The 27,923-nt window shown below is 36.3% G+C and overlaps 2 protein-coding genes, 1 long non-coding RNA gene and 2 pseudogenes across 4 annotated transcripts; 1 reads left to right on the top strand and 4 right to left on the bottom strand.

Moving 5' to 3' along the window:
• Positions 1–1,573: 1,573 nt before the first annotated feature.
• Positions 1,574–10,072, bottom strand: LOC125195629 (ATP-dependent helicase rhp16-like; annotated as a pseudogene). The gene is made up of 8 exons (XR_016128912.1): positions 10,016–10,072; positions 9,862–9,933; positions 9,007–9,213; positions 4,542–4,544; positions 3,431–3,532; positions 3,172–3,326; positions 2,923–3,012; positions 1,574–2,838 (listed from the first exon to the last, which is right to left on the bottom strand). The product of XR_016128912.1 is annotated as an ATP-dependent helicase rhp16-like (transcript).
• Positions 10,073–10,208: 136 nt separating this feature from the next.
• On the bottom strand, positions 10,209–11,076 carry LOC148929752 (uncharacterized). The gene is made up of 3 exons (XR_016129095.1): positions 10,838–11,076; positions 10,690–10,763; positions 10,209–10,308 (listed from the first exon to the last, which is right to left on the bottom strand). It is a non-coding gene; the product is annotated as an uncharacterized LOC148929752 (long non-coding RNA).
• Positions 11,077–11,216: 140 nt separating this feature from the next.
• On the bottom strand, positions 11,217–12,894 carry LOC125195628 (uncharacterized; annotated as a pseudogene).
• A 2,681-nt stretch (positions 12,895–15,575) lies between these two features.
• LOC148929751 (uncharacterized) lies at positions 15,576–17,515 on the bottom strand. The gene is made up of 4 exons (XM_089069681.1): positions 16,889–17,515; positions 16,176–16,826; positions 15,988–16,085; positions 15,576–15,802 (listed from the first exon to the last, which is right to left on the bottom strand). Exons 1-4 carry the CDS (start codon positions 17,513–17,515, stop codon positions 15,739–15,741), a joined length of 1,440 nt encoding a protein of 479 aa, XP_088925807.1. The 3' UTR covers positions 15,576–15,738.
• Positions 17,516–21,011: 3,496 nt separating this feature from the next.
• Positions 21,012–26,774, top strand: LOC125196821 (DNA repair protein RAD16-like). The gene is made up of 15 exons (XM_048095461.2): positions 21,012–21,133; positions 21,241–21,309; positions 21,733–22,676; positions 23,172–23,294; positions 23,369–23,448; positions 23,735–23,795; positions 23,877–24,026; positions 24,109–24,194; positions 24,306–24,381; positions 24,824–25,027; positions 25,214–25,318; positions 25,408–25,560; positions 25,699–25,787; positions 25,873–25,956; positions 26,101–26,774. Exons 1-15 carry the CDS (start codon positions 21,091–21,093, stop codon positions 26,171–26,173), a joined length of 2,340 nt encoding a protein of 779 aa, XP_047951418.2. The 5' UTR covers positions 21,012–21,090; the 3' UTR covers positions 26,174–26,774.
• The last annotated feature ends 1,149 nt before the right edge of the window (positions 26,775–27,923 follow it).

Raw genomic sequence — 27,923 nt, 5'->3', positions numbered from 1 at the left:
TCATATAATTATTCCTAATGCTTGAAGTTAGGTTTAGAGCTTTACACCTTGAGACTTCCTTTTTTTCTTGGAGATTGAAAAATGTGGGAAAATAAGCTGTGTAGATGAGGAGGATCGCGGCAGTCGACGGCGGGTGAGGTCGTTGCAGTTTGAGCTGGAAGTGGAGAAGCCGTGAAGAACACTGGAGAATATGATCTCTGAAATTCTATTCCATTTTGCAGTAGTGTGTGTGTGTGTGTGTTTTTCAAGAAGGAGAGGGAATTAAAACAGAATCTGTCAGTTTCCCTCCACCGTACTTGGATTTATCAATTATATCAGTTATTCATTAAATAGAGATTATAAACTATAAATATTTATAGTAGATGAAATTCGTACTATATGGTATTCGTATTTGATAATTTTATCAGAAATAGTATAAGGTAATTTTCACAAAAACCATTATTTTATCTAGGGAATATGACCTTGTAGCATTATTATTACTCCCTCAGTTTGCCGGCGAATAGAAATCCCGTCTTTTTTTTTTTTTCTATTTTAGTCCGCCCGCGAATAAAAGTCCCGGTTCACTTTTACCATAAATAGTACTCCCTCCGTCCGCGAATAGGAGTCCCAGTTGGCTATTTTCATCCGTCCGCCATTAGGAGTCCCGGTTAGACATTTTATCTTGGGAATATAAAAAATGACCCCACTTTTCCCTTAATTTAGAAGCTGCAATTAATTTTAATCCACTTTGATTGCAAATAATAATATAAATGGGTCTCACATTCTACTATCACACACTTAAATTATTACACTCAAACTTTTCTTAAAACCCGCACCCAACTCAACTGGGACTCCTATTCGCGGACGGAGGGAGTAATAGGCTCTAACATTTCAATAATTCATTTAACTCACATTTCATTTAAAACTAATACTACAAGTGAGACCCTTATTCCACTAACTTTTTTCTATCCACTTTTCTTTACATTTCTTAAAATCCGTCTATTCGCGGACGGAGGGAGTATTGATTAGAAGTATTTGCTCCGGGTTGTTTTCTAATTAATTCCAATATATTATAAGAGTATAATATATAAAATAAGTAAATTTAATGGGAAAAAATTATCATTAGAGACTCTATTATTTATTAATTGGAGAATGCGTCTCACTATATTAAATCTGTGAGAATTAATGTTTTCTCTTCGTAAATAGTGAGTGATATGAGATACAATTATAACAATGGCTACCTCCGTCCTCCAAAATTTGCTATACTTTGACCCGACACGGGTTTTAAGAAATGTAATGAAAAGTGAGTTGAAAAAGTTGGTAGATGTGAGTCCTACTTTTAAAGTATTAGTTTTATAATAAAATGTGAGTAGGAATGATTTAGTGGAATATGGGGTCCACTGCCAAAAATGGTAAAAGTAAAGTGTATCAAATTTTTAGGAACGGACTGAAATAGTAAACTGTATCAAATTTTCAGGGACGTAAGATAAATGTTCAAAAGAAAATTGTTATTCTATTTGTGAACAACAAAAAAAATAATGGTATACATAAATATTCTAACACGGCATTTATTTAAATATGCAACAAACAAACCAACAAAAATCAGAATTTAATAGTTGCAACTTTTTAAAAGTCAATAACTAATTAACTACACTATTTCAGCAATTAACGCAAGAAAAAAATGAAAATAGGAAGACTAATATTCCAACGGCTACTATTATGTCACATTACAACTTCAAATATTCAAGAAAGCTGATAAGCAGCTTCGACAAACGAGAGACGATAGGTTTGATAATTTTATTAAGAAAACGAGAGAAAAAACAACTTATGTGAAGGACTACATGAAATGTAATGCCAGATGGCATGTCAATCAAGTTCAAGACGATCCTAAACAGCTTTCAAGTGTCGAAAAGTTTGTCCGGAATAGATTTGCAGTCTGTTCACCTGTTGTAGTTTGGGATTTAATCGATCAAAGTCGATTAAATGTATTTCAGCCCTCCATCTCTCATCACTCTCCCTCTTCCATCTCCGCCAGCCACACTCACTGCCTGATAGGGCAAAACGCGCGCTGCGGCTGGGCCCCAACACTCCCCTGCAGTCTGGAAAAAGTGGTCGTTGCATTGCGGATGCCCTCACAAATGCAAAATAGAGGGAAAAAAGTGAAAAAATTACACTAAACCACTGAATTTCAACTGTTTCGGTTCACTCGGACAATATTCAGAGCTCTGTCTGTTGAAATTTAACGAATTTTAATATTCACTTATTCTATTTTCATAACAGCAAACAGAATAAATTGCATGATACTGACTCAGTTACAGAAATTAAACCAGATCAAATAAAGCAAACGGTGTGATCTTATATCTGTAATAGAGAGGCTTAGGATTCGAATTCCACCACCAAAACTGTAACACATTCATGCCTTTAACACATTCTTTGCCAAAAGGAGCCACAACTACCTGACTAGTTTTAGCAGTTTGTTTGCTCATCGAAAGGAAACACTAACCGATTGTTGCGACAAAAATCTAGAATTTCCCAGCAGACTGATGTAGCTTAGGGATCAAACTGGTATACCAGATCATCTGTTGTTAATTTATCCTGAGCCTCTGACGATTCATCCAGAACACGGCATCAAAGTGACACGAGTTAAGAATATAGGCGGTCGAGTTGGAGAAGGTTCTAGACGAATCATCGGTATCTATGGTTATATGGTTATTTTCTGCTCCCTTGTTACAGATAATAAAGGTCATAAACAAAACTTATAAGAGAATATCAACTAACCCATCGACTAATGATTCCTTCTGCTCCTGCAACTTGAAAACTCTTTCCTCAATGGTGTTTTCAATAATAAACTTCACAATCCTTAGAAAGAAAAAATGGGAACGAAAGATCAGAACCAACGTAAAATCTACGTGCAGACCTTAAACAACAACTCATTTAACATACCAGATTGGTTTATATTGGCATATTCGATGAATTTTTGTCTTGCGCATGCCACTCCATGGCAGGATTCCACCATGGATCCATAATGGAAACCTAATGCCATCGAAATGAAAATCATTAATTAACTTGTGGCCATATATCAGTATCTATATGAATACAATTCAGGAAAGGCAAGAACTGACTGAAGCTGTGTGTTTAAGATATCAGAGGGCAATAAAGTTCTAATAGGATCGAAGAAAATGAAATTCTTACATGTGAAGCTACTGTGAGATTGAGGGCAACACCCCCTGCTTTTAAGCTCATTAAAATCACTCTTCAGCTAGGATCCTCGGTAAATTTTTTTATAGCAGTATCTCTAACTTTCATAGCCATGGATCCATCTAAAGGAGCACAAAGTTCACTCCAGACTATTCACAAAAAGGAAAATAACTATTATGTGTTTTTCCTTTAAATAAAGTAATAAACAAACAAATAAAATACCAAACACTTTACAAGTTTAAAACCAATTCACATTTTGAAGGGCATAGTGTATGAGATCCAGGAAAGGCAAGAACTGACTGAAGACAATTGCCTTGGTAGAACCATCCCTTTCAACCATAAATCGAATTTCTTCCTGTTGAGAAAACCGGGCAAATTTTCTCTCAAATAGTGAAATGAACCGATTCAGTAATTTTAGAGTTAACCCAATGGGGTCTACCTCGATAAAATTACTTCCTCAAATAAATTCTCTGGAAAGACTGGTGGGGACACTGTCCTCTCTTAATTACCAGACTCCAAACAGAATTTATCAGTCGGTGTACAAAACACTACTACAACAACCCGCAAATAATATTGAATACAATATTACAGCAGAAAAGCAAACCCAGAAATAAATGCGGAACAAAATAAATAATAAAGAAAGAACACACCCGAAACTTTGATAACGAAGTTCGGCCAAATTGCCTACGTCTCCGAGCACCCTCAGCAGAGCCCGATTATATTAAATGGAGAAGAGAAACAAATGTTTGAGGATATTTAAAAATGGGGCAGGAGAGTTCCTTTTATAGGCAACTCTCCCCCAAACTAATCCTATCCCCACCGATGTGGGACAAATATTTTGCTAACAAAGTCAACAATTGTTGACTACAATTCAACAAATCTCCACCTTGGCAAAAAATTTCAAGTCCCACCGAACACGAATCTTCTCCACCCAAATAAATGACTCGCGGTGCTTTCATATTGGCGCTGTCAAGCGCCAACTCCAATTCGCAGAATATTAACCAAGTCCAAACAATGTTCAAACTTGGCTCTCGTCACCACCTTGGTCAACATATCTGCAGGATTCTCCAAAGTCGGAACCTTTCTGATGACAATTTCCTCTTCTTCGAGAATTTCCCGCACAAAGTGATAGCGAACATCAATATGCTTCGTCCTTGCATGAAAGACCTGATTCTTTGCTAAATGGATAGCACTCTGTCTGTCAGAATATACTTCAAGTTGTTTCTGACCAACACCCAATTCTTTCAGCAACCCATGAAGCCAAATTGCCTCTTTCACAGCTTCGGTAATGGCCATGTACTCTGCCTCTGTCGTAGACAAAGCTACCGTTGACTGCAAGGTAGACTTCCAACTAACTGGCGCACTCGCTAAAGTGAACAAATAGCCAGTAGTAGATCTTCGCTTATCCAAATCACCAGTATAGTCGGAATCACAATATCCGACTGCAAAATGACCAAGTGATTTATCCTGCTCAAACAACAAACCAATATCTATAGTATCTTTGATATACCGCAGAATCCATTTCACAGCTTGCCAATGACCCTTGCCTGGATCATGCATGTATCTGCTCACAATACCAACGACCTGTGAAATGTCGGGTCTTGTACACACCATTGCATACATCAAGCTTCCAACTGCGTTAGCATAGGGAACTTTCGCCATATATTCTCGCTCATCATCCGTATTTGGAGATAACTGAGAACTAAGTTTCAAATGAGGAGCAAGTGGGGTACTTACAGGTTTGGAATCATCGTTTATACCAAAACGCTGAAGTACTTTGGTCAAATACTGCTTCTGTGTCAGCCAAAGCTTGCCTCCCTCTCTATCCCTTGTAATCTCCATGCCGAGAATCTTCTTGGCTTCCCCCAAATCCTTCATATCTCGAACTCCTTACTCAACTGAGCCTTCAATCTGTCAATTTCAACTTGGCTCTTTGATGCTATTAGCATATCATCAACGTATAAGAGAAGGTAGGTGTAGGACCCATCTTGAAGTCTGCGCAAATACACACAGTGGTCGTATTTGCTTCTTGTGTACATCTGATCCTTCATAAATTTATCAAACCGTTTGTACCACTGTCTTGAAGACTGCTTCAATCCGTACAACGATTTGTTCAACTTGCAAACCCAGTTTTCTTTACCAGCAACCTTGAATCCCTCTGGTTGGGTCATATAGATTTCCTCTTTCAAATTACCGTGTAAAAACGCGGTCTTCACATCAAGTTGAGCTAGCTCCAAATTCAACTGCGCTACCAAAGCCAACAAAATTCTAATGGAGGAATGTTTAACAACAGGTGAAAATACCTCATTGTAATCAATTCCCTCCTTCTGGGCGTAGCCTTTAGCTACCAATCTTGCTTTGTAGCGAACATCATCTTTGTGAGGAAATCCCTCTTTCTTTGCAAAAACCCATTTGCATCCAATTGCCTTCTTGCCTTTCGGCAACGGCATCAGCTTCCACGTCTTATTTTTCTGAAGAGATTGCATCTCTTCTTCCAAAGCACCTTTCCAACCATCACTTTCTGAACTTTCAATAGCTTTCGAAAAGATACCTGGAACATCATCAACAACTGGAAGCGCATATGCTACCATATCCGCAAAACGAGCAGGTCTCTTATTTTCCCGCCTCGTTCGCCTGACTGCAATTGGCTCTGATTGCTGCGAAGGTTCTTGGGATGGAACCTCTTCATCATCTGACTCTTCTTCTTCCGTAGGAGAGTCATTTGTGGTGTTCGTAGTCGGGATCACAACTGCATCTTCGAACTCCACCTGCTTGGGTGTATACTCCACCTGCTGCGAAGTATCACTACTATTTGGATTTACCTTATTCAACATGGAAGATTCATCAAAGGTAACATCCCTACTTACAATCGTCTTCTTAGACTCCAAACACCATAACCGATATCCTTTAACACCAGCACTGAAACCCATAAACAAAGCCTTCTTTGCACGTGGATCCAATTTTGATTCAGTGACATGATAATATGCAACGGAACCAAAAATACGCAAAGAATCATAATCAGTTGCAGGTTTACCGGACCATACCTCTAAAGGAGTCTTGCCATCAATGGCAGAACATGGCAAACGATTGACAATGTGTTGAGCGTATGTAATGGCCTCAGCCCAAAATTTCCTGTCTAGCCCAGCATTAGACAGCATACAACGAACTTTCTCCACTAGTGTTCGATTCATACGCTCTGACACTCCATTCTGCTGTGGTGTATTTCTCACTGTGAAGTGCCGAACTATGCCACACTCCTGGCATACATCTTGGAAAGGATCACTCTTGTATTCTCCCCTGTTGTCTGATCGGAGAACCTTGATCTTCCTCCCCATCTGATTTTCAACTTGAGCTTTCCATTTTAGAAAAATCCCAAGGACTTCATCTTTGCTCTTCATAGTGTACACCCAAACTCTTCTGGAAAAATCATCAACAAAAGTGACAAAATAGTGTCTACCTCCAAGTGACGGAGTCTTGGCAGGTCCCCACACATCAGAGTGCACGTAATCCAGAATTCCCTTTGTATTATGGATTGCAGTGCCAAATTTCACTCTTCGTTGTTTTCCCAGAACACAATGCTCGCAAAACTCTAATTTGCAAGACTTCGTACCTTTCAGCAATCCTTGCTTGGCGAGAATTTGCAATGATCTCTCACCAGCATGTCCCAATCGCAAATGCCAAAGCTTCGTCGCCTCTGCATCCTTCTTGCTACTCGAAGTTGCAGTTGCTACTGTCCCAACAACTGTACTACCTTGGTAGTAATACAAATTGTTCTTCCTCACGCCTTTCAACATCACCAATGCTCCTGAAGTTGCTTTAAGAATTCCATCTAGCATCATCACAACTAGGCCTGTAGATTCTAAGGCCCCCAAAGAGATGAGATTCTTCTTCAACTGGGGCACGTACCGCACATCCTTTAAAATTCTGGTGGATCCATCCTGATTTTGCAGCTTGATTGAGCCTATCCCGACTGTTTTACATGGACTGTCATTTCCCATGTAAACAAGTCCGCCATTGATTTCTTCGAAATCAAAGAACCACTCCCTGATGGGACACATATGATAGGTACAACCTGAATCCAATATCCACTCGTCTAGATGCGATGTTGTAGGTGAAACCGTCAAAGAACAATCCGACTCTGCATCATTTTTGCATTCAGCAACATTTGCATCCTGCGAAGCCTTTTCTTTCTTCTTCAATTTTGGGCAGTCTTTCTTCCAATGTCCTTTCTCATAACAGAAAGCACACTCATCTTTGGCAGCTCGTCTTTTCGATTTGGACCTTCCACTTCTCTCCTTTGATCGGCCTTGTTGACGACCCCTTGCCACTAATGCTTCATCTGTAACTGCTTTGCCTTTCATTTTATCTGCCTTTCGCAATTCATGACTATACAAAGCAGAACATACAGTATCTAAAGACACATTCTCTTTACCATGGAGCAATGTGGTCTCCAGATGTTCAAATTCATCAGGAAGAGACGACAACAACATCAATGCCAGATCCTCATCTTCAAATTTCACATCTAAATTTAGCAGGTCTGCTACTAACTGATTAAACAAAGTAATGTGTTCATTCATAGTGGTACCTGATCGGTATTCAAATCGGAACAACCTTTTCTTCATAAGGAGCTTATTCTGACCACTCTTCTTTAGAAATTTGTCCTCCAGTGTCTTCCACAATCTATGTGCAGAAGTCTCATTCTTGACAGCATACTTCTGCTCCCTAGACAGACACGACCGAATTGTTCCACAAGCTAACCGATTTATGGTACTCCAATCTTTATCATCTATATCTTCTGGTTTCTTTTCTTCAATGGCAATGTCAAGACCCTGTTGGAAAAGAGAGTCTAGAACCTCCCCCTGCCACATACCAAAATGGCCAGTACCGTCAAATATCTCCACCGTCAATTTCATATTTGACAGTGGAAGCCTCGACCATGATGACGAACTAGCCTTGACTTCTTGATCATTACCCGCCATTACAGACTCAAAATAAAGTATTCAATATTACAAACAAATAGAACCAAGGACGAACCTTGGCTCTGATACCACTTGTGGAGAAAACCGGGCAAATTTTCTCTCAAATAGTGAAATGAACCGATTCAGTAATTTTAGAGTTAACCCAATGGGGTCTACCTCGATAAAATTACTTCCTCAAATAAATTCTCTGGAAAGACTGGTGGGGACACTATCCTCTCTTAATTACCAGACTCCAAACAGAATTTATCAGTCGGTGTACAAAACACTACTACAACAACCCGCAAATAATATTGAATACAATATTGAATACAATATTACAGCAAAAAAGCAAACCCAGAAATAAATGCGAAACAAAATAAATAATAAAGAAAGAACACACCCGAAACTTTGATAACGGAGTTCGGCCAAATTGCCTACGTCTCCGAGCACCCTCAGCAGAGACCGATTATATTAAATGGAGAAGAGAAACAAATGTTTGAGGATATTTACAAATGGGGCAGGAGAGTTCCTTTTATAGGCAACTCTCCCCCAAACTAATCCTATCCCCACCGATGTGGGACAAATATTTTGCCAACAAAGTCAACAATTGTTGACTACAATTCAACACTTCCCTCTGTAGTAAATTATACTCACAACGAAGCAGTTGCAACAGATTAATCACGAAAATATTTTACCTAAACCAAAGCTAAACATAGGCACACAAATCTATCTATCAATAAATTGATCAGAAAAAAAAGAGAAAGAAAGAAAGATGGGATGCATGAGTTATTATTTTTATTGCAGAAATCAAATTATCATATTTCCTTTTTTCCATTGAAGGGTTGAGGAGAAATTACAAAATCGCACATACCAAGGCTTCAATTTTGGTACTCGTCAGAAAATCCTGAACATCCTTAAGCTGAATTGTATTATTCAAAATACTCAATGGTCTGAATCCTTTAATGGTTGTTTTTTACTTTTGCTTTTTCCCATCATTGTTGGTGGTGAATTCAACTGCTTTGCCCTTTCTGTCCATTGAAGCAGGAGAAAAATCCACAAGATACGGATGATCAAGTGCCTGCATTTTAGTAGGATTAGTTAAAGTTAATGATCAGAAAAGTGAGGTATGGACGGAGTTTGGGAGCAATAAAATGATCCATGTTGCAATGTACTTTGTTATACGTAATAAACACAGAATTTTGCTTGCAACTAGAAACCCAAGCATGTGTTGGGTTATACTGCATCAGTTTGATCATATCCCACTTTCTTTATTTGTTGTTTTAGACAGGTCTTGTCCAAATTTGGAGTTTAAATCATTATTTGTTGCCTCATAGCTAATCTATACATGAAAAAATACTTCAGTATACTAATTCTGATAAGCTGATTACAAACATTTGATTATAGAAATTCATGACATGCTAAAGTTAGATGTCCAATCCTGCTTATATTGTTTCTGAAACTTGAACAATATATAAACATTATATGAATATGTTGAACATTAAATGAACCAAAATCTTAGCATAAGGCTGATCCAACAATAACCTGTCATAGACGTGTCAGTAGAGCCAATATGTTCCTGCATGGACGTATCTGCCAATAAGACACAAATATTGTATTTGTAAAGTGCCTTCATTTGCGTTCTTGGAGGGGGTAAACTTTTTACAATTGACAGATAAACTCGAAATGATAGATGGTGAATTCAGATGGCATACTTATTAAACTCTACTTGAGTTTCATCGTAGAGTGCTGTATAATAGTCTTCTTCATCAGCATCGAGTGAATATGTTTTCAAGGTAACCTGAATTAAAGCAGACTTACAATATATGACAATGCTGAACAATTCAACAATAAATTCTGATTGTTTAACATAAAAAACATACAATTCTATAAGGTAGTACAAGATCAGCTGCTCTGCCCTCTTTTGTCTGCCTTAACATTACACTTTTCAAGATTTTGTGCTTTAACAAAATCATAGCACCTCTACTGACCACCGTATTACCACGACGATATAGTATCGGCTTGGAAATATACTAAAATAATGAAAATATTGCTGGTCAATATGATATGTCTAAATACAAAAATGTCAGGAAAAATATATTTATCTATGCTCACTCTCGTCCACCAGCAGAAGTGTCGAGCATCTTTATGCTCACATCCTGGGCATTCTGCAGAACTGTAACACATAAAAGGTTCAGATATTTAAACAGCTAGACACAATAGATATTACACTATAGTTATAGTAACATCAGAACACAATAGGATACAAAGACATGCATTGCACTGGATCACAAAATTACTCTTAAGCAAGGAACAGAAAGGGAAAAACATAATTAATCTAGGGATATAAATAAAAATTATGGTCAAATTGCAATTAAGTATTGCAAGTCTGATCTGATATACATCCCATATTGAGACTAAACAAATATCCCAGTCCCATGTTTGCTTGTTTGGGTTTCTTGTACGTTCTCTCTCACACAGACCAGACCAGTGAGGAAGAGAAGACAGAAGAAGAAAAGTAATTGACAAAGAGATATGCCTTAAACTCAAGCTGTACCTGTGATCAAGCGTATTGCAATTGCAATCCCTGCAGCAATGATATGAGAAAGGAACTATCTGGACAAAGAGAATCTGAAAGGAATTTCAAACCTATTAGTATTGTGCAGTAAGTTTGAAGGTACCACTCTTCAACAACCATAACTTACAATGTAGTAGAGCTCGTCCACAAGGAGGTAACAATGGAACACTTTTGATGAAAGAAACAAAGTCCAATCTGTTGGCAAGGGAGAGAGAATTACAAATAGCAGAATCATACAGATACAGTGACAATAAATACCTAATTCAACAATTCATTGTTATTCATTGGATGTGATTAGTTTGAGCCCTTGTTTTACAAAATTAGCGGGTACATATGCTAAATGTATATTTCTCTTATACAAACCTAGTCAGACCGCTGGTTCACAAAATTATATTGATGAATTAATGAATCTCTTCCAACACAATGCATAAGTAATCTGTTACATGCAAAAAAGAGGGGCATAAATACCCACCGTCCGCAAACAAGCATAACGAAGGAACTTTATGACCCAACTTTGACTCTCATAATCATCAGTCTGCCAAAGAAAACAAATGCTTTATTCCAAACAAAAGTTAAGTAGCTAGATTCATACAATGGTTACATATCAGGGTTACCTCATCCAATACAATACGTTATGCAAAATATGCTTTCCCTCGGATGAAGTTTGGCCAGTCGCATCTGAAATCTCAATAGAATTGTCATTTTCCACTTCCTTGTGACCACTAATATTTATCTATGAACCTCAGCATTCGGCTTAACAATTCGAGGCCAATAGCAACATCTCAAGTGACCTTTTAACTTACGCACATGAAAGAACAACGCTGACATTCTTCTTTAGGAGTCATCACATAATTTCTATATTCCGTCTCACCAACTCCATATGTCATAATAACAAAATCATAATCCAAAAGCTGATGCTGACCAAGATTTTGTTTCTCGGCCGGGACCAAGATAGACAAAAACTTTGGTGCTTCCTTTTGAAGTGAACCGAACAATCACTCTAACCAACTGCTTGACAGCGACAACGGGACGCATAACAAGTGTACCCTTTATTTGTGGTTATTCACCTTGAAGAACTTCGTGTTGAGATACTTCTTTTGAAAAGAATGAGCACTATTTCCTGGAGAGTCTCTCCCATTCCCATCTCATCGGCAAGGATGCCACCTCAGGCAGAAGATTCCTCTTGCCCCAAAGCCCAAGCTAGCCACCCCTGTAATCTTAGCAGTGGAATTATCAAGTCATCTGAAGGATCGAAAGTTATCAGTATTTCATTCTGATTAACTGGTCGAAATCTATTTTTCTTGTTCTAATTTTTGCCACAAATTAGACTGGCCTATGTTTTTTCTTCCTACCTTCTGTTTCCAACCAGATTCCTCAGCTATGTCACCAGCAAAGTCAACTAAAATTCCTTCCATAATCTCAGTATCTGCATCCTCACTCTCTTCCTCCTCAGCTTTTTTACTACTCCGGCTTCCCCTTTTTGCATAGGACTCAGTTTTCCTCCTCTTCGGGACACCATCAGAATCACTAGTATCCAAACTCAAGATGAAAAGTGAGTGATGCCTCTAACAAATGTGGTTGGGCGTAAAGGGCTAAAGAGTGAATGTATACTAACAAAATTGAGTTTCACCTAGACGATTAATGGAATGGTAGATGTATGGAAGTAGGGAATAGCCATTCGTAAACCATATTTAGCCGAGTTTAAGTCTATCGAGCCTACACACCTATTGTTTCATAAAACATGATTGATACTCATTTAAGTCTAAGGTTTTCCTAAATCTATATCGATTTTTCACGCCTCAATATTTTTAGAAATACCACTACCTTCATGGTGAGAGACTTCCAAACAGCTCACCACAAATTAAATTTACAAAATATATATCCAATTTCACAATGCATTAACAAAACACTCCCAGAACAGCCATCAATAATCATTCCGAACAACCAACCTTGGCTGAAACATCACTCTGCGCCACTTCATCATCTTCCGAATCAGAACTTTCTGTGTAGTTGATCTTCTCTTTCCACTACATTTCTCTTCTCTTTCTCTGCAGAAATTTCACTTCTCAAAGTCGGTAAACAGCAATAAACACTACATCTCCATTAGCAGAAATTGAACCTTAAAGGCTTAAAATCAGAAACCGACAAGAAAAGGAAAATTATCTTTAGAAGAAGAAGCGCCATCTCCGTGAGAGCGGAGCTGTTGCAAGCACAAATTATCATATGCAATGAGCAAGCTAAGCTGAGGTGGAGAGGAATAAGCTACGTCGACAAGTGAGTATAATCTTCTAGTATGAGCTGGCAGAATTGTGCTGACTCAGTGAGATAGTGCAGCTATAAATAGAAGGCAAAGGGCAGTTGTTATTCATTCATGAAAAATGTGTGTTAGCTTGCGAGCTAGGGTCATCGTGAGAATCCGGTGATCCGGTGATTCTCCGTTGAGCTCGGGCTGAGGATCGTGGATCCGAAGCACTTCTATCTTAGCTTAGTTCACATTTCATTATCGTTCAATTCCTTTGTTCTTATTTGATCATCTGAATCTATCAAATCATCCGTATTACATTCTGCAATTGGTGTTATTAGTTGATTACTTGAGTTCTCTGTTTTTGTATAAATTGTGGTGTTGATCTTGTTGATTTGGCATTGATTGGTGGTGTTATGGTGTGGATTGTGGAGTTGTTGTGTCGATTACGCTGTGGATCGTGCGTAGGTCTCATTAAGCAATTGGAAAATCAAAGTAATGAACAAATCACAAAATAGGGTTTAAACGATTTAGCTGCTTGTTTGATTGTTAACTCAGAAATTTCGCGCCGGAGGCTGCTTTAAAAGGATCGTGATTCTTGACAAATTACGATTTCAGCCTTTTCAGATTTTGTATTAATATTGCAAAATCAAGTAAAATGATTAAATATATACTATCTCATTTTACCATTTAATTTTACCATTTAAAGAGTCATTTTGATCTCTTGCTATTTTTAAGAAATTGTATACTCTATGAAAAAAAATAAGTGGAATATGAGACTCATTTTTTATACTCCCTCAATGTAGTTATGTTGTATTTTTTTTTGATTGTCCCAAGGCAATTAATTTATTTCTTTTTTTGGATTCGTTACTCTCTCTTCGTTTCTCTAACTTTATTCTTTCTTTTATTTTACTTTCTCCACTTTAACCTTTAAGACATCAATTTTTTAAATCTCATGCCCAAAAGAATTCCTTCAACTATCTTGAAATGGAGGGAATATTAGTTCTATAGTAATAGTAGCAATAGATTGTGAGTGTAATAATTAGTGGAATGTGGCATCCGTAAATCATGGACAACCCAAAATAATAAAATGATTTTTTAAATGATAACATAGAAAATTGTAGAATTGTGGAAGCATATAGAACAATAAAAAGTGGAGATAAATATAATTAATGTACCAACGAAATGTAAAACATATGAGTAGTAACATAAAAAAAAGCTTGATAACAAAATATAAAGTATATATTATGTATACTTCTTCCGTCCACTAATATAAGGCCTCGTTGATTGGACACAAACTTTAAGAAATATAGTGAAAAGTAGACGGAAATAGTTAATAGAATGTGAGTTCAAATTTTATACAAATAAAGTTGGTGAATATGAGGTTAATTGTCGAAAATGAAATACTGTTATTAATGAACGGACAAAAATGATAAATAGAACAATTATTAGGGAATGGAGGGAGGAGGGAGTAAATACTGCCTCCTTAAATGTATCATATTTGACCGGGTCTTAAGAAATTGTTTGACTTTTATATAGAAAAGTGGGTAGAAAGTTAGTGGAAGATGAGACCTATTTTCATATATTGATTTTATAATAAAATGTGAGTAGAATGAGTTAGTGGAATATAGGGTCCACTTTCCAAATATAGTAAAAGTGAAACGAAATATTTATTGGCAGATAGACGAAAAAGGAAAAGTGGAACATTTAATGACGGACTGAGGGAGTAATTTTTTAAAGTATCTCATGTGGATAAGGATCGAACTCAATCTCACGAAAATTTGAAACTATGTTGGTTAAAACATACTACCTCCGTCCCTGAAAATTTGATACAGTTTACTATTTCGGTCCGTCCCTAAAAATTTGATACACTTCACTTTTACCATTTTTGGTAGTGGACCCCATATTCTACTAACTCATTCCTACTCACATTTTATTATAAAACTATTACTTTAAAAGTAGGACCCACATCCCACCAACTTTTTCAACTCACTTTCCATTACATTTTTTAAAACCCGTGTCGGGTCAAAGTGTAGCAAATTTTGGGGGACGGAGATAATAAAAATTTAACAGTTCAACATTTAGATTTGCCTATGCATATATATAGAAAACTATGAATTTGAATGAAATTTAGTATTTTATGGAACTTGAGAGGATTAATAAATTGGACAAATTATAATCAAATCAAAATATTGCTATTAAAAAGTACTTCCTCTGTCTCACATTAGAAATCTCGTTGACTTTTCTACACTCGTTTGTAAAAACTAGTGTTATAGCCCTCGGGCTATGCGCAACACGAAATATGTTCGTTGTGTTAATTAGGTGTTGTGAATAAACTAAACAAAATAAAAATAGCATCATCACAATGGTGAGGATGATAACGATGATTGATAAAATAATTTAATTTAATCCAATTTTTAGTTGCATGATGTAGTCCTATCGGTCAAACCAAACACTCCGATATCGAACGCATTTATCAAATAATCACTCTTGAGTATTATTACTGCATTAAAACGCGTAAACTACTAAAAACAAGCAAAAGGGAGCCACGAATTCAACTTGGTATGAGAAAGAATATATTGTAAGGATATATCGAAAAACAAAATGCAATACATGCAAAATTTTGAGGAAAGATTTTGCCCCTCCTAGCTTAAATAGCTTTACCACTGATAACAAGGATAAGTTCAAATCTAATAACGGAAATGTAGACAAAATCACGATTCAAACTAACTAATCGTAATAAAAAAAGCTAAAGCGCAAGTCATCCTCACTTTCCTAACACTTCCTCAAAGAATAGATAGAGCCCATGTCGTCACCATTAAAACATTTATCCAAAGAAGCACATTTACCCTACAAATAAAGGGCAATACACATATAAATCTATTTGTATCTTTAACAAATTGCATAAGAATTCAAAAACATATCTAAAAATCCTAACTTGGGCTTTGATGCATTCTTGAAGGTTGGTTCATTGCAAAATGTCTAAAAGAAAGACATAAGCTTTAAAACCTAAAAAGGAGAAATGAATTTCATACCAGGGAATACAAATTGGTTGTTTTCTTGATATTCGATTAAGTAGACCATTGGTCAAAGCAGAATTCGATGTTATAGATGCTTTCAATATGCTTAAAGCCTGCATAGAGAATTTTGTTTCAAATCATAAATACTTATAAGTATCATATCACTCTATAGATGAATGAAACAAGAAGTCAAGTGAATTTACCTCTTCCAAGCCAATTTCTATCTCCACTTCCTTCAAATCAGCTAATGAAATCATCTGCTCATTGAGACTGCAAAGGATTGAGGAAATGCAGAAAGGCATCACAGTTAAATCATCCATCACCTGATATGTTCTTGATCCAATGATATAATTTCCGTGGCCTTGAGGAAAAGCAATACGAGAAAACATAGAGTCGTCTTGATAGTGATAAGGTAAGATTTCCTCATCGAGAGGTAGAATTTGGTTTTTGGATATATAAACATGAGGTATCTTGGGTTTGATCAGCCTGTTTTTAGCCTCCGGAGACTTGAAATGCTTGTCGTCTATGAAATTGGAAATGCTCTTGTACAAGTTGTCAATACTTTTGATAGAAGACTTGCTTGCCAAAAGCCACTCCACTCCTCCAAGTGGGATGACGAGCAAACTAAATAGGAATTCGATGAATTCTTTCGTTGCTTGAGCAAACAAGACCCTATTTGTCGATTTTTGTAACGTGACCTTCAATATCATCTTCTTGGAGCCTGGATTTTCTTCCTTTTCAATGCGAGTTAATGTAGTCTCAAACTCGGATTCTCTCACATGTCTTGTTGTACTCAGTAAGACATCTGACAACGGTGTCTCAGAAATCATCGATGCCCTGAGCAAATTCATGATCTAACAAGAAGAATATATCAACAAGTGAACACAAAGTTGTCAAATGGAAGATCAAAACTAACCTCATTGAGCCCAAAAGTCACATCCACTAACTCCGCACCTTTTGTTCCTGCGATGTTAAGAAGGCTAACTGTTTGCACAACCCCTTTTTCATCGGGCACTATCTGCAAATCATCGGTTACGATGAAAGTTGTTGTATTTATGGCAAATACTCCACTGCTACGATCAGCTTGAGATAGCTTCGGTTCATGATCATATGTTTTTATAACAACTCCACATTTGCAAAAAGCATATTGATTGGCGCTTACGCTGATGAATCTAAGTTTAGAGCATCTCATACACAATAAATACTCTGGCTGGTAATCACTAATATTAAGCTTTAGTCCTCCACAGTCCTCGTCGAATGATGAAGTTGGATTAAGCAGAATATTCTTGGTACCCTTTGTCCAAAAATGGGATCTATCAAGATTCGCTATGGTGTTGTATAGATTGTTTATGCATCCTATAACAGGTGTCTCTTTTGCTCCATAGTGTTTCTCCAAAACATTCACGATTCTTCCTAATGGCAATGTCAAAAAGCTTAACAAAATATCTACAAAATCTCCATTGCATTCGGCAAATAGCACCTCAGTTTTCTCCTTATTTATCATCACTTTCATTGAGATCTTTACTTCTTCAGCATCAGACATTTTTGAGTGACTCTACATATGCAATAATCTTTTAGATTGTAAATAGCAAAATTAAAATAATAATAATAAGAAGAAGAAATTACTGATTTCTTGAGACATGATTGGTTGTATACAATTGAAGGGATTATGATCATAATCATAATTATCTAAATAAGAACAATATCGATTAATGACTGTTAATTCTTCTAAAAACATCTATGTTAAGAGGTATCAACGATCAATTAATGATGTAGAATAAACGATATACCTAATCACAATTGAATTTATTGTTTCGTCAGACAAACGGCTGGGCAGCGCGGCGGAGTTCAGGTGGTAAGAGGTGGCGCCTCCACAGAGGTGAATAATACGTGTAAAAATAAAATTATTAATGCATGTATAAATAAATTCAGATTAGCTGGCTTGGGCCATGATATGCATTGGGCCTGATCTGAGTTGTATGGGCATAATTAGGTTAAGAAGATAATAGGGAGAAGAATAGGTTGTAAGTAAACATGACTTGTGCTCCAAACTATCATATTCTAACACTCCCCTTGAGTTGAGCGGTGGGATCACCAAAACTCAACTTGCAACTAGAATTTTAACCAGGGGGACCCAAATTACTGTTAAATTTTGTTGAGTTGTTTTGATGTCGAGTTGTTTCAGTATCTACGACATGAAATTAAATCAAATATAATTAATAGAGAGATGTACGCGAGAGATGTATAATGAGATAATTAGAGGATGGTAATAAAAATAGAGATACAGTGACGACATCAACATCGATATAATTAAAGAATATATTTTTTTATAATAAAGAGTATTAAAATTAATTTTGCTAATATTATATACTTATTTATGAAATAAAAGAGTTATTTTCTATCTAGATTTTTAATAGTAATAAATAACATATCATTTTGAACCTAAGATCACTCCGTTATAACTTACAAGTACACTATCCATACCAATTGCACCGCTACGAACTTTGTTAAATTATTCATACATATATAGGGTAAAGTTCGAAAGGGTGAGGGGCCCAACAGCCCACTGGCCCCACCCTAGCTTCGCCACTGCTTGCGAGACTTCTCGAGATGACTACCTTGTTGAGAATTTCTGTCAGTTGATCTTCAGATCGGACAAATGAGAACTCAACCGCTCCATTCCCAATTGTCTCTTTGATGAATTGTCAGTCGACCTCCACATGTTTAGTTCTGTCATGCTTGACCGGATTTTTAGAGACGCTTATGGCCGCCTTGTTGTCACATAATAACTAACACTTTTCAGTGGGTAGCCTTATTTCGGTCATCAATTTCTCAACCACAGAATTTCGGTTAGGGCACTTTTGTCACTCTTAATTCAGCCTCAACGCTTGATGATGCCACCACCTTTAGCTTTTTGCTCCCTCATGTTACTAGATTTCCATCAAGAAAGGTGAAGTATCCATAGTTGACCTTCTGTCCACTCCATTACCTGCCTAGTTGGCATATGTGTAACCATGTATGGGGCAGATCTACATTGTATCTTGGTGGGGCATTTGCCCCTCCTCAAAAATGATATCAATCCTATTATTTTTCAAATTTGCAAATTTAATTTGTTTATAATTTTCTCTTAAATGGCTCCTTCTCAGTACTTCAAAATTTGTTTCTAATATATTTTTGCCCCTCCTTACATCAATTCCTGGCTCTACCCCCTCCATGCCCTGCAGTTCCTTTAAGATATCCGACAATCCTCAGCACAACTTCCAAGTGGTCCACTACTACTTTTATTGTGTAGACGATATCAGGCCGAGTATGGGCTAAGTAGATGAGCTTTCTGTTACAGACGTGCTCCGTAACGAGGCCGGTTAACTAACTTCTCAGAGGGATACTACACAATATCAGGCCGAGTATGGGCTAAGTAGATGAGCTTTCTGTTACAGACGTGCTCCGTAACGAGGCCGGTTAACTAACTTCTCAGAGGGATAAGGTGATCGAACCTTCGACGTTCTCGAAAGATAGACCATGAATTGCTGATTTTCGTACGTTCTCCGACGAACAACAACTATGAAACGAAAGATAATATTCTTGTTGCTCAAGACAAGTTTAGGAAAAGTATTTCATTGATTAATTGATTTCCCCATACAATGATATAATCTCTCCTATTTATAATAATAACATACTACTACCCTAACTTATTTAATAAGAAACAAATATCTAAATATAACTGGAAAAGATATGGTGAATAAATAGGAAACTAAATAATTGGAATATCCTATGATATAGGATCGTATCACTTTCCTACTAGGCGCTGATATCTTCACCTATCTGCTTTCCTAACCATGCCCCATTAGTTCGAATGCGTCCGAGCGTTGCCTTCCTTCTAGTGCGTAAATATGGGATATATCTTCAACTTGCTCGGGAATGAACTCCTTTTCTTCTTCTTCGTCCTCTTCTTCCACCTTCATATGAGCCTAAAATTTCCTCTTGCGCACGTGATTCGGAACCCGTACCACTCGTCGCAGTACCAGCAAAGCCCTCGTTTGGTTCGATTGGCCTTCTCTGTTGAACACGTTGTTTGCTCGATAATATGCAAACGATGGTCGTCTGACATCAACAAGTAGTCGAAGTTATATTGGATACAAGGATATTTTAATTATTTCATTGACATATAGTATATTTATTATATTTTGTGATCATACTTGTTATGATATTACAACTTTTTTTATATGTTTTATTTCATTATTATATAAATGAATATATTTATATTCAAACTTTTTTTTACTGTATGCTGCCACAATTCTATTACCCTTCTATCATAAAAAATAGTCTTATTTATTAACAATAGCTGATTTTTATGAAAAGTTAATAAAGTAAGAGGAAAGAAGAAAAATAAAGTAAAATATGAGAGAAAGAAGAATAAGTAAAAAAGTATGAGAGATTAGAAAAAAATAGATATCGTACAAGAGAGAAACTTTTGATTTTTAGAAAGAGGCTATTTTTTTGGATATCTCAAAATGTCAAAATAAGCCTATTTTCGTGGACTTATTATATGTCACCATTTCTTTTTGCACTATAAGAGCATCCACAATAGTGGACTAGCCGCTTGTCCGTGCGCTAGTCCACTATTGTGACCGACGAGTGGCAGACGGACTAGCCAGACGGACTAGCAGTTTATTCGATTTTTTTTTATTAATGTAATTTTTTTTTAATTATGTATGTTTCTTTTAATTTATATAAAATGGTTGCATTTCTCCGCATTCGTATCAAAATTTTAATTTCGTATTTCTAAATTTGTGATTTTGTTTGTTGGCTAGTCTTAGTGTTAGTCCTAGTGCTTGTCCACTATTATGCAGTGAGATGGTGACGTGACATTGCAGTGGCTAGTCCTAGTGACGTGACAAAAGTTATTTTTGGATGCTCTAAATACAAAATATGAAAAGGGTAAAATCGTAATTTGATACATCAAGATTCACGATTCCACGCCTTTTCTCCTTCAAACCGTTTATAACAGCATTTTCCCGCCGCGAAATTCACCGGTAACACTCAAACAAGAAGCTAAATCGTTCAAACCCTAATTTTTTTTTTCTGATTCGTTCACTACTTTGATTTTCCAATTGCACAATGAAGCTCCGCTCTCACGGCGATGGCGCTTCTTCTTCCAAGGGTAATTTTCCTTTTCTTGTCGGTTTCCGATTTTTAGGTTCAATTTCTGCTTTTGGAAATGTAGTGTTTGTTGCTGTTTATCGACTTTGGGAAGTGAAATTTCTGCAGGGAAAGAGAAGATCAACTACAGAGAGAGTTCTGATTCGGAAGATGAAGAAGCGCCGCCGAGTGGTGAAGGTTAGTAATTGACCGTGTGTGATTTTGAGCTACAATTGGGTGTTTGAAATGATGAAGGATGGCTGTTTTGGGGGTTTTTTGTTAATTCATTGTGGAATTGGATATTTTATTTGTGGTGAGCTGCTTGGAAGTCTATCACCATGAAGGTAGCTGTATTTCTGAAAATATTGGGGCAAGACATGAGAAAACCTTAGACTTAAACGATATTATCAATCATGTTTTAGGAAACAATAGGTGTGTAGGATCGATAGACTTAAATTCGGCTAAATGTGGTTTACGAATGGTAATTACCTGTTTCCATACATCTAACTGTGCTATTAATCGTCTAGGTGAAATTCAATTTCGTTAGTATACAATCACTCTGTTGCCCTTCACCCCAACCACATATGTTGAGCCATCACTCACTTTTCATCTTGAGTTTAGGTACTAGTGATTCTGATGGTGTCCCGAAGAGAAGGAAAACTGAGTCCTATGCAAAAAGGGGAAGTCAGAGTAGTAAAAAAGCTGAGGAGGAAGAGAGTCGGGATGCAGATACTGAGATTGCTGGTGACATAGCTGAGGAATCTGGTGGGAAACAGAAGGGTAGGGAGAAAAAACATAGGCCAATGTTATTGTGGAAAAAAATAGAACAAGAAAATAATAGATGGATTGAAGAGAACTACCAAAGAGATTTCGACCAGGTGAATCAGAATGAGATACTGATGGAAACTGTCAAGCCTTCAGATGACTTGATAATTCCACTGCTAAGATATCAGAAGGAGTGGTTAGCTTGGGCTTTGAAGCAAGAGGAATCTTCTGCCCAAGGTGGCATCCTTGCCGACGAGATGGGAATGGGCAAGACTCTCCAGGCAATAGCGCTCGTTCTTCTCAAAAGAAGTATCTCGACAGGAAGTTCACCAAGGGAATCATCGAAAATAAAGGGTACACTTGTTATATGTCCCGATGTTGCTGTCAAGCCGTGGGCTAGAGAGATAGATTGGTTCACTTCAAAAGGAAGCACCAAAGTTTTTGTCTATCATGGGGCCGACGGAGGAAAATTTTTTTATCAGCTTTCGGATTATGATTTTGTTATAACGACATATGGAGTTGTTGAGAAGGAATATAGAAATTATGTGATGACTCCTAAAGAAGAATGCTGGGGTTGTGGAAAAATCTTATATGTGGATAAGTTGAAAGGTCACTTGAGATCTTGTAAATGGCCTTGGGCTGCTAAGCCGAATACTGAGGTTCATAGAAAAAATGTCAGTGGTCGCAAGGAAGTGGAAAATGACAATTCAATTGAGAGTTCAGATGCGACTGGCCGAACCTCATCCGAGGGAAAGCATATTTTGCATTGTTTGGTTTGGGAACGTATTGTATTGGATGAGGTAAACCTGACATTTAAGTTTTAACCATTGTATGAATCTAGCTACTTTACTTTTGTTTGGAGTAATGTGATTGTTTTCTTTGGTAGACTGATGATTATGCTAGTGAGACTGTGAGTGTCAAAGTTGGGTCATAAAGTTCCTTTGTTATTCTTGTTTGGCTGGGATGGTGGATATTTATGCCTCTCTTTTTGGCATGTAACAGATTACCTGAGCATTGTGTTGTAAGAGATTTATTAATTCATCAATATAATTTTGTGAACCAGCGGTGTGACTAGGTTTGTATAAGAGAAACATTTAGCATATCTACCTGCTAATTTTGTAAAACAAGGGCTCAAACTAATCACATCCAATTAATAACAATGAATTGTTGAATCAGGTATTTCTTGTAACTGTATCTGTATCTTTCTGCTATTTGTAATTCTCAGGACTTTTCTTATTTCATCAAAAGTGTTCCATTATTACCTCCTTGTGGGCTAACTAATTTTTCTGCCACAGGCTCATTGTATCAAAGCAAGATATGGTACTATGAAAAGAGCTGTCCTAGCTCTAAAATCTAGATATAAATGGGCTTTAAGTGGTACTCCCCTAGAGAATCATGTGGACGAGCTCTACTACATTGTAAGTTATGGTTGTTGAAGAGTGGTACCTTCAAACTTACTGCACAATACTAACAGATTTAAAATTCTTTTCAGATTCGCTTTCTCCAGATAGTTCCTTTCTCGTATTATTGCTGCAAGGATTTCGATTGCAATTGCAATACGCTTGATCGCAGGTATAGCTTGAGGATTTTGGTAATGCCTTTGAGTTTAAGGCATATCTCTTTGTCAATTACTTTTCTTTTTCTGTCTTCTCTTCCTCACTGGTCTGGTCTGGTCTGGGGTGAGAGAGAAAGTACAAGAGACCCAAACAAACAAACATGGGATGGGAATATTTGTTTCGTGTCTTGATTGCAATTTGACCATATCCTTAGAATATTTATGTTTCTTCTCTTTATGTTCTTTGCATTTCTCTGTATCTTATAGTTTTCTTTACATATCTGAACCTTTTATGTGTTACAGTTCTGCAGAATGCACTGGATGTGGGCATAAAAATGCTCGGCACTTCTGCTGGTGGAAGAGAGTGAGCATAGATAAATATCTTTTTCCTAATATTTTTGTATTTAGACATATCATATTGACCAGCAATGTTTTCCTATTTTAGTATGTTTCTAAGCCGATACAAAATCGTCGTGGTGATCCGGTGGCCAATAGTGGTGCTATGATTTTGTTAAAGCACAAAATCTTGAAAAGCATAATGTTAAGGCGCACAAAAGAGGGCAGAGCAGCTGATCTTGTACTACCTTCTAGAATTGTATGTTTTTTAAGTTAAAAAATATGAATTAATTGTTGAATTTTTCAGCATTGGCATATATTCTAAGTCTGCTTTGATTCAGGTTACCTTGAAAAAATATTCACTCGATGCTGATGAAAAAGACTATTATACAGCACTCTACAATGAAACTCAAGAACAATTTAATAAGTATGCCATCTGAGTTCATTTGGAGTTATCTGTTAATTGTTAAAAGTGTAACCCCTCCAAGAACGTAAATGAAGGCACTTTACTCATACCATATTCGTGTCTTATTGGCAGATACGTCCATGCAGGAACATTGATGTTGATGAATAACTATATCCACATAATGACTCTACTGACACGCCTACGTCAGGTTATTGTTGGATCAGGCTTATGCTAAGATTTTGGTTCACTTAATGTTCAACGTATCCATATAATGTTTATTGTTCAAGGCTTCAGAAACAATACAAGCAGGTTTGGACATCTAACTTTAGTTCTACGATTAAATGTTTGTTATAAGATTATTAGAATCAGTATAGTAAAGTATTTTGTCTTTTATAAATAAGTTCTGAGGCAACAAATAATTATTAAAACTCCAAATTTAGAGAAGACCTGTAGAAAACAACTAATAACGAAAATGTGATACTGTCAAACTGATGCAATATAACATGCTTGGTTTTCTAGCTTCATAATTTTTTTTGTGATTTTTACGTATAATAACGTACATGGCAACATGGATCATTTTATTGTCCTCCAACTCCATCCATGCCTCACATTGCTGATCTTTAACTTCAACTGATCCTACTAAAATGCAGGCACTTGATCATCGGTACCTTTTGGAATATTCTCCTGCTTCAATGGAAAGAAAGGGCAAAGCAATTGAATTCACCACCAACAATGATGGGATAAAGCAAAAGTCAAAAATGACCATTAAAGGATTCAGACCATCAAGTATTTTAAATACAATTCAGATTATGGGTGTTCAGGATTTTGAGACAAGTACCAAAATTGAAGCCTTGGTATGTGTAATTTGTAATTTCTCCTCAACCTTTCAATGGAAAAGCATCCCATTTTTTTCCTTTTTTTTTCCTGACTAATTTAGTTATAGATAGATTTGTGTGCCTATGTTTAGCTTTTGGTTTAGGTCAAATATTTTCTTGATTAATCGCTTGCAACTGCTATGTTGCGAGTATAATTTACTACAGAAGGAAGAAATTCGAAATATGTTTGAAAGGGATGGTTCTGCCAAGGCAATTGTCTTCAGTCAGTTCTCGCCTTTCCTGGATTTCATACACTATGCCCTTCAAAAGGTGAGTTGGTTTTGAACTTGTAAAGAGTTTGGACTCTTATTTGCTTCTTTAGGAAAAACCCATAATAGTTATTTCCCTTTATTGAATAGTCTGGAGTGAACTGCGCTCATTTAAACGGGTCAACGGCCATGGAAGCTAGAGATACTGCTATGAAAAATTTTACCGAGGATCCTAGCTGCAGAGTGATTTTAATGAGTTCAAAAGCACGGGGTGTTGCCCTCAATCTCACAGTAGCTTCACATGTAAGAATTTCGTTTTCTTCGATCCTATTGGAACTTTATTGCCCTCTGATAGCTCAAACACAGAGATGTATACAAAATGTGTGTGATACTGATATATGGCCACAAGTTAATTTATGATTTTCATTTTGATGGCATTAGTTGTTCATTATGGATCCGTGGTGGAATCCTGTCATGGAGCGGCAGGTACAAGACAGAATTCATCAAATAGGCCAATACAAACCAATCCGGTATGTTAAATGAGTTGTTGTTTATGGTCTGCACGTAGATTTTACGTTGGTTCTAATATTTTTTCCCCATTTTTTTCGTTCCAAGGATTGTGAAGTTTATTATTGAAAACACCATTGAGGAAAGAGTTTTAAAGTTGCGGGAGCAGAAGGAATTGTTAATCGATGATGGGTTAGTTGATATTCTCTTATAAGTTTTCTTTATGACCTTCATTATCTGTAACAAGGGAGCAGATAACCATAGATATCGATGATTCGTCCTGAATCTTCTCCAACCCAACCGCCTATATTCTTAACTCGTGTCACTTTGGTGCAGTGTTCTGGATGGATCGTTGTTGGCTCTGGAAAGATTAACAGCAAATGATCTGATATTCCTGTTTGCTCCCTAAGCTGCATCAGTCTGCGGGAAAATTCTTGAATTTTGTCACGACACCGGTTAGTGTTTCCTTTCGATGAACAAACAAACTGCTAAAACTAGTCTGGTAAATTTGGCTCCTTTTGGCAAAGAATGTGTTAATAGGCATGAATGTGTTACAGTTTCAGATGGTGGAATTTGAATCCTAAACCTCTCTATTACAGACATGAGATCACTTTACTGTTTTTTCTATCCAACTAAATAAACTAGAATTTAAATATAATGCAATGTATTCTGTTTGCGGTTATGAATATAAAACCTAAATACTGAAACAAATTAAATTCAGTGGTTTAGACTAGTTTTTTTTTTCCTTTCTATTTTGTATGTGTGAGGGCATCCACAATGCAACAATCACTTTTTGAGACTGCGGTGGAGTGTTGGGGCCGAACGCAACGCACGTTTCACCCTATCGGGTAGCGAGTTTGGCCGGTGGCGGAGATGGAAGAGGGAGAGTGATGAGAGATGGAGGGCTCTTTTCATTTATTTTTCTAGCAATTTTTAACTACAAATATAAATGTCCATTATTTATTGAATTTCTATGTTAATGTAGTTATCATAAAATTCATAGCATTTGATTTTGTTGTTGCAAAATGTAAATTAGAGATTATTATGTAATTTTAATTTATTTCAGTCATGTAAGCTATAATTTTTTTTAAATTTTAATTTTAGAAATATCACAGATAATATTAATAAATATTTTAATTGAAAATTAACAGGTTTACTAGAGTAGTAGTAATTGATAAATAAACATGGATTACGGTAAGTGTTGGTAAAAAGATTGCGTTTGTAAAAAATAATGTGAGGAACATCGAGTCCTAAATTTAATGAAAATGCTAATCGAGTGAGTACTTTCACTAATTTATCGCATCGAGAATTTAATATTGTGGAAATTTGAAATAAAATTTAGATAATATAAAAATACTAATATGTTTGTGATTCATGCAAATTCGGTGAGTGCACGATCATAGGCTTAAATTATGGCGACTTATTTATTTAAAAATAGTAATAATTAGGCATCGTACGAAATATATATTTGAGAAAGATAAATCTAATATAGAGAAATTTGATATAGAATTTTGTATCAAAATTTGATATAGAAATAGCTTCCCATGGTATTGGTGTGACGTTCAATCCATTTTTGGATATGAAAGATAAGTGGAGAAGGCTCAAATTATAATTCTATAATTTTATACTCTTTTCCCCAACTTGCATCTCTTCTATTCCTTTTCGTTCAAGTTATGCATATTTTGTTGTTTTCCTTTTCTATATTTTTTAAAGTAAGGTTATGCAAAATATTCAATAACTTACTATATTTGGTGTTTGTATTGGAAAGACCATAATTTGGTGTGTGTTTTACTGTTATGTTCCTAATATGCATTTAATTGAAGAATGATCTTTATAATATGATATATTTTCAATTATAATTTTATTATTTTTTTAATTATTATATGGTAACTATTTATTTTCTCTCTCTTTTTTTTGTAGTGTTATCAATGTAAATACTTATATTCTTTGAGCTCGATTAATTGAGAGTATATGATACATGATGAATGCAATTGGTGATCATTGGGTTTCTATCTATTTTAGGATGTTTTCAAAGCACAAATATGGGCTTGTAAACTTTGAATGAGAGAATATATGACACATGATGAATGTGAATATTTTCTTGTCCTATCTTATGCTTTGGATGTATATGATCATAATGTAAATCATACTAGTGTTTT

This window comes from Salvia hispanica, chromosome 4 (genome assembly GCF_029641045.1).
Source record: "Salvia hispanica isolate PSC_SH4W2 chromosome 4, Shi_PSC_v1, whole genome shotgun sequence".
Taxonomy (NCBI): Eukaryota; Viridiplantae; Streptophyta; class Magnoliopsida; order Lamiales; family Lamiaceae; genus Salvia; species Salvia hispanica.
This window is presented reverse-complemented; position numbering and strand designations above follow the sequence as displayed.